General features: G+C 41.8%; 1 protein-coding gene across 3 annotated transcripts in view; it reads left to right on the plus strand.

Annotated features, from left to right (window-relative positions):
• The window catches only part of LOC126281773 (UHRF1-binding protein 1-like), a 360711-nt gene that overhangs the window by 94257 nt on the left and 250376 nt on the right, over positions 1-16078 (plus strand). For all 3 annotated transcript variants that reach the window (XM_049980977.1, XM_049980978.1, XM_049980979.1), the window contains exon 7: positions 12811-13243. In XM_049980977.1, coding sequence (XP_049836934.1) covers positions 12811-13243 — 433 coding nt within the window. The remainder of the gene's footprint in view (positions 1-12810; positions 13244-16078) is intronic.

Raw genomic sequence — 16078 nt, forward strand, 5'->3', positions numbered from 1 at the left:
TTACCAGCTGTACTTCCTTTAATTCTAGGTGACGATGCCTCTATAACTGACTCAGTTTTACGTTTTATGCGTGCAGTTGGGTTTCATCACTAGCTCTATTGTGGGTGCTATTGCATGATTTCTCAGGCTACACCCACTCCAGTAACTTTTAATTGTGACACGGATGCCAAAATAGTGTCTTTTATGGTAACAAGTTGTGTTGGTACCTCTATCAATGCTCTCCAGCTGGAGGTTCTTCATTTGTAGTTATGAGGTTGACCTTTTACCTGATCCATCAACCACTGTAGTCTGTTTTACTCTAGTCAACTATTTGCTCTGCTCCTTTGAAGTGTCCTCTATTTTGTGTTACTGCGGTGTTCATTTTAGCTCTGTACCCCTTGGTGTTCCCTCCCTCTAGGTGCAGAGGCTATACTTTTACTGTGTAGATTTTTTAAAAGTATGTCTGTTTGGAACTGGGGACTGATGACCTCGATATTTAGCCCCCATCAAACCCCAAAACCAACCAACCAACCACGCTTTGGCTGTTTTGAAAACATAACATAACATGTGTTAATTGCTTTCCTCGCATTCAGCATAGCCTCGATAGACGTTTTCTCTTTCGTTGAGCCAGGAGACGAGAAGTGAATGTCGATAATGACATTCCAAAATTCCTTGACCCATGGGCTGAATTAGGGCTGTCACATTGGGTGGGAGAAAGAGTTCTTGTATACCATCAGAGAAACATCTGAAGGATGACTGGGAGCATTGTCAGTTATAAGGATAGCTTTCAGGGGAAGATTTTTCTTCTTTAGCTCTTTTCTCACTACTGGTACAAATGTTTCATAGAACCACCGAGAGAATATTTGTGTGTCCATCTACGCTTCCTTCTGCACACAATACAGCACTGGTAGAGTATTTATGTCACTGTGTTGAAAACCACGTGGATGTTAGTATTTTCTAATCACCATAAGCAGTAGTTTATGACTCCAGTTTGCATTACAACATGCCATTAATGTTTCATGCTGTTTCTGTTGCTTATAACCACAACCTTCCTTCTTGTTCTTGGTAGCTAATCTTTTTGAAGGAAGCATCTTGTAAAAGAGTCCTGTTTCATTAGCATTATACAAGGTGTCAGCAATTAAATCTTCTTCCTCTATTATTTTCTGTATCTTGCTTACAAACTCATCAGCATCCTTATCATTGGATGAATGACTTTTCCCGGTGACTGTCAGCTGCCGACTGCCATGTCATTTTTTTTGTCTGCCAAAATCGAAGATACATCAGTGACATTATTCTCAGAGAATGTTTGTTCTTGCAGATCGGAAATTGGAAACATTAATATGATATTAGTAAACTGCAGGAGCACCCATGTTAGGGTCCCAGAATTGGTACAACTTATTAATGGTGGTTGTGGCCAGATAGTTTCAGGAACAGGAAGTTTGTTAAAACCTGAAGTAAATAGTAAGTTCAGATTGGAAAATTTGTTGTAAATATAGATTTGATACCAAAAGTGGTAGTGTATGCATTGCAGCAAAGAACTAAATAATAATTGGTGAAATTATCACAGATTCCAAATTTGAACGCGAGTCACAAAATGGTAATTGGTTGTTTTTATACCACCAGTGTTGGGAGCTTCTGGCAGTTTCCGGCGGCTAGAGGAAGACGTGTGGTGCTGGTGTGCAAGACTGTGTGCAAGACTCACATGTCCGCTTCATCATTGGACTTACTTGGAGGTGCTTTGCTGATCTTCTTTTCAGGATAGCCAGCTGCATCGATCTTCCCAACTTCTTCTCCGAACATATGATGCTTTTTGGAGGAATTTTCTCTACTCTTAAAATGATTTCATACATTCGAGATACTTTTAAATCAATCCCACTATATTTTCATTTCCACAAACAGAACACCACATAACAGTTTTCATATAAATGAATAATATTTCGTAACCCCAATGACTTGAGGTCTATCAGAAACTATTAAGTACTTCAACAATAAATACAGTTCCAGAAATCTCTCAGAGTTCTCGCAAGTCCACCATCAGCATCTCTAGAGAGTCAGTAAGTAAGTCAGTGTCTTTTTCTTTTCTTAACATAATTCAACTGCTCACAATAATGACTGACGTAGAAACGTCACAGAGTAAACCGCACTTGCTCCTTGTGCTGGGCATGTAGCTTCTGTGGTGAGTGTGGCAACCACATGCCCGCTTTGATCAACCATCCACATTGTAGCACTCTCTAGATACATTTCCACCGTGTGCACACAAAAAACCAGCACGAGGTAGACGCTCTCCCATACTCACTTTCGTACGTTGTGTTTGGGGTTTGTTGACGATGGAAAGCTGAGGGTCTCTAGAATTTATGTGAAAATTCTCGAGGACCTACATATACCTCCCCTTAGCTCGAACACTCGATATTTTATACATATTAAACATGTACATTGACATCATACTTAATGACAACCCACCTCTCTTAAGATATTCATTTACTCCATAATTCTAGATATAAATATATATTTTTCGTAAATTCTTGAACTTCACTGGTAAGCTGACTCTTTACTCCATTTTGATACCTTTGAAGAATATAAACCTTTATTTACTACTTCAATCCACTTTATTCTTACTTCTGTATTTTGAGGACTCTCCTTTCAGCTCCCCTCATAAATTCCAGGTGTCATGGACCCTTAAACATTTTATCCTTTACCCTTTATCCTTAATCCTTTATGCTGCTCCTTCCTTCGTTCGCATGGACTAGTACTGTTCTATACAGCTTTCTGTAGTCTGGAGAAACTCCGGAGAAAATTTATGAACCTGTTCTGTCTAACAACCATAAATCTTATTAACAGTAGAGGTATTAAGAATTCAAACTTACCAGAATAATTCCTACCAAATATGTGATTTCTGTCACTATACTGCCCTTTTTCCCTTAGGAACAGTACTTATCTCTTAACTATGCGGTGATCCTATTGGTAACCTTTCTCCTGCCGTCTGTTAGGTACACCTATTTCTTCTCCCCATATTGTATGGTACAGGTCAATCCCCTTCTTGGTGCCCCTGCCCGCACAGTATAGGTCAGCCTCTCTTTGGTCTGCCTACCTGCCCTTTTTTCCATTCATTAAAAGCTGGGTGCCCCCCCCCCCCCCCTACCCCCCCTGCCCGCCCATTCTTTGTGAGTTGGGAGTCAATGGCGTGGAGAGAAATTTTAAGGAAAAGCTAGCAACCACAGACACCATAAATATAAGCAGTCTGGAGGAACAAGAAATAATCAATCTAGAAATTACCGAGAGTATAATCTCTGGAAACATTGCGACTGTTGCTTTTCCCAAATGCAACGATAATAACAATCTTACTGACGACTCGTGGAAAAAATTCAAACTTGTCCATGACAAAGTAGAACATAAGAGAACTTTACCCGCTGTTGGGTTACATAGTAAAGTGGAGATTGTTTTGTTGTGGGGAGACTTTCACACAAAATTTAACAAGAGGTACTGGTGTGCACTTGCTTAAGTGAGGTTAATGTCAGATCCATGGAATCTGGGTGGAGTCCTATCTGTTCCCCAGGGATTTTAACATTTCTATGTTAATGGGCGGAGTGACGACCGTCGGTTCGTGAGTTGTTTTCGATGTTACTTCCACATTAGTTTTCCTACACCGAATTCCCTTCAAATCTCCAACTACACTCCTGGAAATGGAAAAAAAGAACACATTGACATCGGTGTGTCAGACCCACCATACTTGCTCCGGACACTGCGAAAGGGCTGTACAAGCAATGATCACATGCACGGCACAGTGGACACACCAGGAACCGTGGTGTTGGCCGTCGAATGACGCTAGCTGCGCAGCATTTGTGCACCGCCGCCGTCAGTGTCAGCCAGTTTGCCGTGGCATACGGAGCTCCATCGCAGTCTTTAACGCTGGTAGCATGCCGCGACAGCGTGGACGTGAACCGTATGTGCAGTTGACGGACTTTGAGCGAGGGCGTATAGTGGGCATGTGGGAGGCCGGGTGGACGTACCGCCGAATTGCTCAACACGTGGGGCGTGAGGTCTCCACAGTACATCGATGTTGTCGCCAGTGGTTGGCGGAAGGTGCACGTGCCCGTCGACCTGGGCCGGACCGCAGTGACGCACGGATGCACGCCAAGACCGTAGGATCCTACGCAGTGCCGTAGGGGACCGCACCGCCACTTCCCAGCAAATTAGGGACACTGTTGCTCCTGGGGTATCGGCGAGGACCATTCGCAACCGTCTCCATGAAGCTGGGCTACGGTCCCGCACACCGTTAGGCCGTCTTCCGCTCACGCCCCAACATCATGCAGCCCGCCTCCAGTGGTGTCGCGACAGGCGTGAATGGAGGGACGAATGGAGACGTGTCGTCTTCAGTGATGAGAGTCGCTTCTGCCTTGGTGCCAATGATGGTCTTATGCGTGTTTGGCGCCATGCAGGTGAGTGCCACAATCAGGACTGCATACGACCGAGGCACACAGGGCCAACACCCGGCATCATGGTGTGGGGAGCGATCTCCTACACTGGCCGTACACCTCTGGTGATCGTCGAGGGGACACTGAATAGTGCACGGTACATCCAAACCGTCATCGAACCCATCGTTCTACCATTCCTAGACCGGCAAGGGAACTTGCTGTTCCAACAGGACAATGCACGTCCGCATGTATCCCGTGCCACCCAACGTGCTCTAGAAGGTGTAAGTCAACTACCCTGGCCAGCAAGATCTCCGGATCTGTCCCCCATTGAGCATGTTTGGGACTTGATGAAGCGTCGTCTCACGCGGTCTGTACGTCCGGCACGAACGCTGGTCCAACTGAGGCACCAGGTGGAAATGGCATGGCAAGCCGTTCCACAGGACTACATTCAGCATCTCTACGATCGTCTCCATGGGAGAATAGCAGCCTGCATTGCTGCGAAAGGTGGATATACACTGTACTAGTGCCGACATTGTGCATGCTCTGTTGCCTGTGTCTATGTGCCTGTGGTTCTGTCAGTGTGATCATGTGATGTATCTGACCCCAGGAATGTGTCAATAAAGTTTCCCCTTCCTGGGACAATGAATTCACGGTGTTCTTATTTCAATTTCCAGGAGTGTATTTTGTAAGCTATTCATAACCTCTTAAACTAGCCTATCATGTTAGTATTTAAGTGACAGAATATGACTAAAAGATTGAGACTAATTTAAGATATCTAAACATAAAATGGAATGAACAGAATAGGGTATTATATAATATGAAATGACTGAGGAAATAACTATTTGTTTATAGTGTATAATTGTGTATTTAGTATAGAATATGTTATAACCTTTATGAGAGGTCATGTAGACAGGGAGGATTTAGATCGAATTTGAAAGGGGTGGGTAGTGCAGATACAAACATGACTAATACTACGAACACGCACACGCGCACACACCACACTTTTCAAACAACCCTTGCAGACAAGTGTAACTGATTCTTCACCATTTGCCGTTCCATAGTTGCTAAGATCTTTCTTCGGGTACTTCAAACGTGAAGGTGAGAATGTCCATTCCGCAGGAGACGTTTAACATCATACCTCCTCTGGCTTCTCACTCAAGTACCGGCGAAGTAGGGATCCTGGGGAAGGGGGGTAGGAAGGGTTTCCTGTCTTTGTGGCTATCTTCTTTTACTTCTTCAATCTTAGCAATCGTTGCTATTTTTTTTCCTTTCTTACTTCTCATCTGAGTACTGGTCTATCTTTCCATCTTTCCATATGCATACACTTCCATCGCTGAAGTCCTCCTTACTTTCCATGGTTTCCTATAACCTTCAACTTATTTTACATAAGTAGGTCGAATAATCAGGCTACACAAATACACTACCACATACACCTAATCAAAGACGGAAACACAAACAATAAATAAGCATTCAGGGCAATAGCTTGTAAGAACCATCAAGTGATGTAGGGGGAAGTATGTGCACATGGTAAAACATGAGGACACAGTATTATAGGTGATGATTCTACATCGACTAATTCTAAAAATATATATATATATATATATATATATATATATATATATATATAAGAATGACTTGACAACTCATTCTGATAACCTAAGTAAAGATGATATACCCTTTGATAGCCTAAGTATACAGGGTGTTACAAAAAGGTACGGCCAAACTTTTAGGAAACATTCCTCACACACAAATAAAGAAAAGATGTTATGTGGACATGTGTCCGGAAATGCTTACTTTCCTTGTTAGAGCTCATTTAGTGATGTCTTGATTGGGCCACATGTTCTTCCACCTACACTCAGTGGAGCACGTTATCATGGGTTCATACGAGATACTCCACCTGTGCTTCTAGAACATGTGCCTTTACAAGTACGACAACATGTGGTTCATGCACGAAGGAGCTCCTGCACATTTCAGTCGAAGTGTTTGTACGCTTATCAACAACAGATTCGGTGACCGATGGATAGTAGAGGCGGACCAATTCCATGGCCTCCACGCTCTCCTGACCTCAACCCTCTTGGGGGCATTTGAAAGCTCTTGTCTACTCAACCCCGGTACCAAATGTAGAGACTCTTCGTGCTCGTACTGTGGACGGCTGTGATACAATATGCCATTCTCCAGGACTGCGTCAGCGCATCAGGAATTCCATGCGACGGAGGGTGGATGCATGTATCCTCGCTAACGGAGGACATTTTGAACATTTCCTGTAACAAAGTGTATGAAGTCACGCTGGTACGTTCTTTTGCTGTGTGTTTCCATTTCATGATTGATGTGATTTGAAGATAAGTAATAAAATGAGCATTAACAAGGAAAGTAAGCATTTCCGGACACATGTCCACATAACATATTTTCTTTCTTTGTGTGTGAGGAATGTTTCCTGAAAGTTTGGCCGTACATTTTTGTAACACCCTGTATATAATAAGTAACGAATTGTATATAGAGTTATGGTAGAGAGGTTTAAAAGTGAAGGACGAATCTAGGATACGAAATGAAGTATTAATGAGCAATATTGGAGATTAAAGTAGATTTTTTAATTTTACTGGATAATATTTAGTGATAGTATATGGGGCGATGAACCATCTAAAATAATATCACCTCTAACTGTACTAGTTACGGTGCTATAGACTTTGAACAGTTTCTTGCTTTTTATTTTCTACTTGAACAATTATTGTCTTTCACTCACTCGGCGTAGGGTTTAAGGCAGCGTCAGTGATCAGGTGTAGAATTGCCACTGGGAATAGCACAGGCATTGGCAGTGTCAAACGTTGGTTGCGGTTTTGGCGTCGGCGAGCGGATGCGAAGTCGGCAATGGTGAACGGCTGCCGTTGCAGTCAGCAACAGCGACAGGTATTGCGCCGGTGTTGGGTGGGTTACTGCGTCAGTGTCAGCGGCTGGTTTCTGCGCCGATGTCGGTGGCTGGTTAATTCGTCAGCATCGGCAGGTTACTGCATCGCCATCAGTGGCTGGTTACTGCATGTGTGAGAATTGCTTCCTTCCCAAACCCAAATCATCTTAATCAAAATATTTTCTTTATCTTCTTTTATGTAGTATTCATTAAATCATTCATCTCTTTTTCTGTTTGGGGCACACCCAATTCTGCAGAACAGTTTCTCAGTCTTGTTACTGCTGGTTGGTATGGCAGCTCTCAATACTTCTTGTCTCAATTCACTTCAAAAATTCCTCCTTTCCCGAGTCCTGATCACGTTGGTCGCCACATTCTGGCAGTTTCCGGTGACTAGAGGAAGCTGTGTGGTGCTGGTGTGCAAGACTTACACGTCTCCTTCATCGTTGGACTTATTTGGAGGTGCTTTGCCGATCTTCTTTTTGGGATAGCCGGCTAGGTCGATCTCCCCAACTTCTCCAAAGATATGATGCTGTTCAGAGGAATTTTCTCTACTCTTAAAATGATTCTGTACACTCAAGACACTTTTAAATCAATCCCACTATATTTTCACTTCCACAAACAGAACACCACATAACAGTTTTCACATAAATGAATCATATTTCATAAGTCCAATGACTCGCAGTCTGTCAGAAAGTACTTTTACAATAAATACAGTTCCTGAAATCTCTCAAAGTTCTTGCAAGTCCACCATCAGCATCTCTAGAGAGTCAGTAAGTCAGTCAGTGTCTTTCTTTTCTTAACATGATTCAAATGTTCACAATAATGGCTGACATAGCACCGTCACGGAGTAAGGTGTGCTTGCTCCTTGTGTTGGGCATGTAGCTTCTGTGGCGAGTGAGACAACCACTTGCCTGTGTCGATCAACCGTCCACATTGTAGCATTCTGTAAATACACATCCACTCTGTGCACACAGAAAACCGGTGTGAGGTAGACACTCTCCCGTCTATCACTCTTGTACGTAAAATATCAGGTGTTCGAGATGGTGGAAAGCCGAGGGTCTCTAGAATTTGAGTCCAAATTCTTGAGGCTCTACAAGCTGCAAATAGAACTTGCAGAATTTTGTGAATGAGTAATCATGCTATTGTAGTAGTGGGTGACTTCAACTAGCGAGATATAGAATGGAAGAGTCATGTGATCGAAACTGGTGTCAGAGACTGGAATTCATGTCATATTAGTCTGAATATCTTGTTCAAAAATTACTTTGAGCAGATAGTTTGAGAACCAACTTGTAAAGGTAATTTCCTAGACCTCTTAGGAATGAACAAATCCAACGTTTCGAATCAATTAACATTGAGGAGGGTATCGATGATCATAAGGCAGTGATAATGTCTATAACTACAAGTATTGTTAAGAAAGATAGGAAAATATTTTTGCTTAGCAAGAGTGACAAGATACAAATTACTGAGTACCTGAGTAGTCAGTAAAAATATTTATTACTGTGGATGAAGATGTTAAACTCAAGTGGAAAACATTCAGAAGCATCACTCAGTACACATTAGAAAAGTATGTTCTGAGCAAGGTTGTAAGGGATGGGAAAGAATCAGCATGGTTTCGTAGCCATGTTAGAAAACGACTAATTAAAGAAAGAGAGCTTCACCACAGATTCAAAAGAAGTTAAAGCCTAGCTAACAAACAAAAGCTGAATGAAGGAGAGCAACGAGAGAAAGCTTCAGTGACTTTAAAAGTAAAGTTTGCCTGCAGAGCTGAACGAAAATGGTAAGAGGTTTTGGCCTTTGGTAAAAATTAGTTAATGTATGGCCATCATCTATTCAGTCATTCTGTGACCAGATTGGCACTGAACAAAAGATGAGGGAGAGAAAGCCAAAATACTGAATTCGATCTTTCGAAATTGTTTCACCACAGAAAAGCGTATCAAGATCCCTCCTTTCAATCATCATATGAACGTCAAAATGGTAGGCGTTGAGGTAGCTGATCATGGAATAGAAATGCAGCTACAGTCACTTAGTAGTGAAAGGGCACCAGAATCAGATAAGATACCTGTAATATTCTACAGAGATGCACTGGTCATTCCCATTTTTAAGAAGGGTCACAGGACAGATGTACACAATTATAGACATGTATCACTGACATCAGTCTTTTGTAAAATTACGGAGCATGTTTTATGCTAATGTACTATGTCATTTTGGGAGAATGAAAATCACATCTATAAAAACCACTAACATGGAGTCTGGAAACCGAGATCCGGTGAAACTCAGCTCACTTTGTTCCTCGATGAGTTCCACAGTGTTCAGATTGATGCTGTGTTCCTTGACTTCAGAAAGGCATTTGACACTGTCCTTCATTACCATTTTGTTATGAAAATACGGAATTACAGAGTATTGGACCAGATTTTCGATTGGTACATTTAGCTCTTAACAGAACAAAATTGACAAATGCAAAGGTAACTTTGGGAGTATCCCAAGGACATATGACAGGACCATTACCATTTATGACTGCTTAAGGTTCTTCACAGACAACGCGATTGGCCCTAAGAATGTAGCAATGCCATAAGATTGTACCTATTTGCAAAAGGACCTGCACAGAAGTTATGAAGGGTGCACTGGCAGTTGACCCTGAATGTAAATACATGTAACACAGTTCAAATAAATAATTTACAATGATGACAAATTGCTGGAAACAGTTATCTGCCGTAAAATATGTAGGAGTAACCATCTGAAACGACCTTAAGTGGAATGACGACATTAAACAAACAATAGGAATAGCAGATACTGGACAGAAATTTATACGAAGAATCTTAAGGAAATGTAACTCATTCAGGAAAAAAGTGTCTCAAGAAGCATTTGTTTGACTGTATACTGAATATTCTTCATCAACCTGGGATCCTAATCAGGTAGGACTGATAGAAGAGAGAGAGGAGATACAACAAAGAACGGCACACTATGTCACGGGATTCGTTAGTTGGCATGGTAGCATTACAGAAATGCTTGACAAAATCCAGCTGCAGACACTACAAGAGAGCCACTGTACACCAGAGAGAGTTTTAGTATTGAAATTGTAAGAAAATACATTCCAGGAAGAGTTGAACAACATATTATTTTTTCCCACGTACATCTTGTGAGATAACCACAAGAAAGTTTGAGAAATTGGAACTAATACAGAACATTGCTGACAGTCATTCTCCCCATGCACCATTTGTGAATGGAATGGAGATGGCACAATCAGTTATTACTATCAGAAATACACACTGCGTGGATTACTACTCACCATATAGCAGAGATTTAGAGTCGCAGATAGGCACAACAACAAGACAATCAAACGAGCAGGCTTTTGGCCAAAAAGTCAGTCATCAGAGTTAGACAGCACACACCCACACACCCACACACACACACACACACACACACACACACACACACACACACACACAGTCTCTGGCTGCCGAGCTGCAGACATCGCAGGACATCTGATGGTTTGTGGTTGAACGTACTTCTGATAGGGCTAACTGATCACTCCATCTGCATTCCATTCACAAAGGGTGCATGGGGAGAATGACTGTCAGTAAACCTGTGTATTGGCTCTCCGATTTTGTGTGTGTGTGTGTGTGTGTGTGTGTGTGTGTGTGTGTGTGTGTGTGTGTGTGTGTGTGTGTGTTTTCTAATTCTGACGAAGATCTTTTTGGCCAAAAAACTACTTGTTTAACAGTCTTTTTGTTGTGCCTCTCTGCGACTCACTATCTTCACTATATGATGAGTAGCAATTTATCCTTTTCATTATATTGTCATTATTCCATCCTGGATTTTCCATAGTTTGGTTTCTTGGTGAAATTGCGATTGAATTTGACGTGCTGAGGAATTGCAGTTAATTGATTTCGTGTCATAACTATGTAAATTTTGAAATTTGGCCTTGAAATACTTTTGCATTTCACACATACGCAACAGACCTAGGTGGCATACCTTCTCTTCTTGTGGCACCTACATTTTCTTTTGCAATGCTATGTCTTTGTCGTGGTACTCTTGAATATATTTCTGTAGCTGCCCTGTATTTTCTGAAATTAGCCCAGAGCCTCAAGCAGTGCCCTAATAATGGTTTCCATTTTCAAAATACTGATATGTAGCTTTATTGCACAACGACTGAACACACACAATGTCAGCCAAACTTGCTAAAATGTAATACTGGTATATAGAAAAAATTGTTTTCACTTTATTGAAACTATGCCATCCTGCTAGAGCAAAGACTAGCAAACCTTAAAGAAAAACTTTACCCTGTACCAATGTATTACTTTCTGTGAATCACTACACATTTTAGGAATGCCGTGGGCACAGTAGGTGCACGCCTGCCTCTAAAATCTAACACATATTCATCCTACAAAGCAGCTCAAAAGGAATCCACCTGTAGCGTTGCAAGATGTGCTGGCGTCTCAGATGTACTGGCAGCAGTTGTAATCGAGGTGACAAAAGCAGTTTGCCAGCTCTTTGCACTATGTACACAATACAGCTGCACCAGTAAATGCTGTGGTCAGTGATGACATGGTGTTGTCTGCTCTGTTTCTTTCCAAACATGGGTGTGACCAGTGGCAATGGCAGCAGTTGGACTCCTCGTATACAGCTATCAAATTATGTTCAAGAGACTCCTACTATAGGTCTCAGAATTTCAAAAGCATGTTCAGAAAAGTGTAGCATTTCTGCATCACAGTTATCTATTTGTCAACTGTTTTCTGTTCCATTAGTACTGAATGCATTATTGTCCCTTACACATTAAGGCAATGTTTAATCTGGATGTTGACTTTTTCTTTTCTTCAGTTTCCAATTATTGCACTTCCTTCTAGGGTATCTGTTTAGGTAAAGCAAGCTTCAGACCCTTTATCTTCTAAAGTGGGCTTAGTATGTGGGAACTTTAATACTACAGTTTTATTTATATTATTTTTAGCCACAATCATCGTCATATCATTTCTGGACATACTGACTCCAATACCCAAATTGAAGTGACATTAGCTGATTTCGCTAGAATTTCCATGTCATAGTTGGATTTAGTTCGGAAGTTCATCATTCGACAAGTCATATGCCAGCCTGTTTAGAAACAATCCAAAGTAAAATCATTGTCACCTTTATCAGCATTATTTGATAACAGTATCACATGTGCAATGTATTTTGTCTATGTATGTGGTTAAAGGTACAGTTTATCGGAGCGGTATTTCTATTCTCCAGTGTATTTTCTCTGACACACACACCAGATTACGTTTAGCAGCATACACCATAAGTAGTATACCATGTTCAGAATGTTTGACTGTTTGGTTCTCTTCCATACTTGTCGATAAAACAACAGATTTAGGTGTAAAAGTGATAAGTTACACCAACTGTTTCAAACCATGAATCAGGTGAAAAAGATCTGCAAAATTCATGAAGATGTAATTTCTTTCTCTCTGTGAAATGATATATGTTGCAAAATTGCTTTAATTTATAAACAATAAAATTGTAATTTATTGTTTTTAATTTTTGTAGTTGGATTACTATCCATATCATCTGGCTGTGGGAAATCGAAAGCACTGGCCAGTCTATTGGGAAGAAATGTACCCTCATACACAATGGCTCTCACAGGCTCTGAGTACTTTTCGTGCACGGCTGTTGGACATTGTAGACCAGGGAGCCAGTGTTGGCCATCACGCACCTGTTGGCCGTGCTCAGCAGCAGAACCCACACCAACAGCAGCAGCAGAAGAACTTAGGAGCTCAGCATGGAGATTCAAATGTGAAACGCAGCCATAATGCACAGCCTTCATCTGGATCTGCCACCAGTGGAAATCCGATGAAGACGTACATATTGCGGGAGCTCTCAAAGCTCATGACTTCATGTTTTGTACTCAGGGTCAAAGACTTCACATTGTACCAAGTGACAACCACAAAACGCAAACAGAAACCAAAAATATTTATTGCAGGTTAGTTGAAATTTACCTTATGATGTTGTTATCCTTAAACTGCCAATATATGTTGCTCATGATGCAATAGGGAGTTAATTTTTGGTAAGAGAAATCAGTTGATATATTTAACTAAAAGGCAAATGATACATGAATATAAGAATTTATTTCATACTGTGCGTGTTACTGTGGGCCAGTTAAATGCAGGTACCTCTGTTCTTACAGCTGTCTGCTTCTCAACTGTCATGTGAATTTTGTGCAGGAAAAAGGCATTGAATTTTAAGCCCACTTTTCCCTTTGGAGACATCTTATAAGTGAGTAGTAGTACTATTACCAAGTCTCTCTAAAATGTCTGCAGCGATGTACTTGTCCGTTATATGTTTTGAAGTTTGGAGATTTGCATAACGCTAAAATTTTATATGCATCTTAAGAACATCAGCACTCTGTGAAGGATGATTAAAAAGTTACAGAAAAGTAAGAAATTACAGAGATGTGACGTGTATAAATTAAAAAAAAACCACAGGTTTTTGAGTGCTCCAAGGAGAGCATTAGGCAACAATTGTCTGAAATGGAGGAAAGGAGTACAATAAAATGTGAATGGGTAGCTTTGAGAAATGGAGTAGTGAAAGTAGCAGAGGAGCAAATCGGGAAAAAGACAAGGTCCATTAAATATCCATGAACAGTTTGAAATATTGACTTTAACTGACAAAAGGAGACAATATAAAATGCCCAGCAGGCAAAAGGAAATGCAGATGTCTAAGAAGTAAAATGGTGAAACCGTAGTGAGTAGAGGAGAAATATTTAAATCCTTGGAAGAATTTATCAGGACAAAACTGTTCTGCCTTTTTTGCAAGCTGTACGATTCAAGTTAAATACCCTCACTATTTAAGAAGAATGTAATAATTCCAATTCCAAATAAGGCAGGTGCTGACAGTAATGAATATTATTGAACCATCAGTTTAATAAATCATGGTTTGAAAATATTAACATTAATTATTTACAGAAAAATTGAACAACTGCCAGTAGTCAACCTTGGGAAAGATCAGTTGTTGTTCCAGGGAAATGGAACAACATGGGAGGCATATCTTCGAAGACAGACTGAAGACCTACATTTGTAGCAATGGTAATGTAGAGAAAGCTTTTGATGCTGTAGCTTGGCATACACACTGTACGGTTCTGAGGGTGGGGAGTTATTTACAGTTTGTACAGAGATCAGATTACAATTATGAGTACAAGGACATGAAACGAAGGCAGTAGTTGAGAAGGTAATGTGGTGGGATTGTAGCCTGACCTGTGTTATTCATTCTGTTCAAAGACTGGACACCAATGAGCCTAAAAATAAATTTAGGAAATCTATCAACACATGAAAAGGAAAGTTGCTACTCACTATCTAGTGGAGATACAGAGTCGCAGTTAGGCACAACAAAGAGACTGTCACAAATAAGCTTTTGGCCAACAAGACCTGTGTCAAAAATAGATGACACAGTTGAATACGCACTGCGAACAACAACAGCAGCAGTGCATGACAGGAGTAGCAACTGGGTGGGGGTAATGAGGAGGCTGGGGCGGGGAGGGGGAGTCATAGCAATGTACAGTGAAGTCCTGCTGGGGAGCACGCAAGGACAAGGTGGGAGAGGGTAGCGCAGCTAGGTGCAGTCGGGAGGTGAGACGGAGGATAGGGAAGAGATGGGAGATTGGGGGGGGGGGGGGGGGGGGGGTGCAGAAAAGGAGAGAAGTAAAAAGACTGGCTGCGTTGGTGGAATGAGGGCTGTTTTGTGCTGGAATGGGAATAAGGAAGGGCTGGATGGGTGAGAAAAATGATTAATGAAGGTTGAGGCCAGGAGGGTTATGGGAACAAAGGATATATTGCAGGAGAATTTCCACCTGCGCAATTCTGAAAAGCTGGTGTTAGTGGGCAGGATCCATATGGCATGGGCTGTGAAGCAGTCATAGAAATGAAGGATGTTGTGTTGGGCAGTGTGGTCAGCAACAGAGTGGTCCACCTGTTTCTTGGCCACAGTTAGGTTGTTGGTTGTCTTGCCCACATACAATACAGCACAGTGGTTGCAACTTGACTTATAGATTGCACAACTGGTTTCGCAGGTGGCCCTGCTTTGATGGGATAGGTGATGTTTACCGGACTAGATTAGTTGTTGGCGGGAGGATGCATAGGACAGGTCTTGCATCTAGATCTATTACAGGGATATGAGCCATGAGCTAAGGGGAAGGGAGGAGGTGTTGTGTAGGGATGGACGAGCATATTATGTAGGTTTGGTGGATGGTGGAATACCACTGTGGGAGGGATGGGAAGGATAGTGGCCAGGACATTCTCATTTCAGGACATAATGAGAGGTAATCAAAACCCTGACGGAGAATGTAACTCAGTTGCTCTCATCCTGGGTGGGACTGAGTTACGAGGGGAATGCTCCTCTGTGGCCAAACGGTGAGACTTTGGGAGGTGGTAGGAGACTGAAAAGATAAGGCATGAGAGATTTGTTTTTGTACAAGGTTGGGAGCATAATTACGGGCTGTGAAGGCGTCAGTGAGACCCTTGGTGTATTTCCAGAGGGACCAATCATCACAGCATGTTTGACGACCACAGGTGGCTAGGCTCTATGGAAGGGACTTCTTGGTATACAATGGGTCGCAGCTGTAGAAATGGAGGTATTGCTGGTGGTTTGTAGATTTGATATGGACAGAGGTACTGATGTAGTCATCTTTAAGATAGAGGTCAACATAGGAAGGTGGCTTGTTGGGCAGAGTAGGACCACGTGAAGCAGATGTGGGTGGGGAGGCAGGGGAAGCGGTTGAGGTTTGGGAGGAATGTAGATAGGGTATCCTCACCCTCAATCCCGA

Source organism: Schistocerca gregaria, chromosome 7 (genome assembly GCF_023897955.1).
Source record: "Schistocerca gregaria isolate iqSchGreg1 chromosome 7, iqSchGreg1.2, whole genome shotgun sequence".
NCBI classification, from domain to species: Eukaryota; Metazoa; Arthropoda; class Insecta; order Orthoptera; family Acrididae; genus Schistocerca; species Schistocerca gregaria.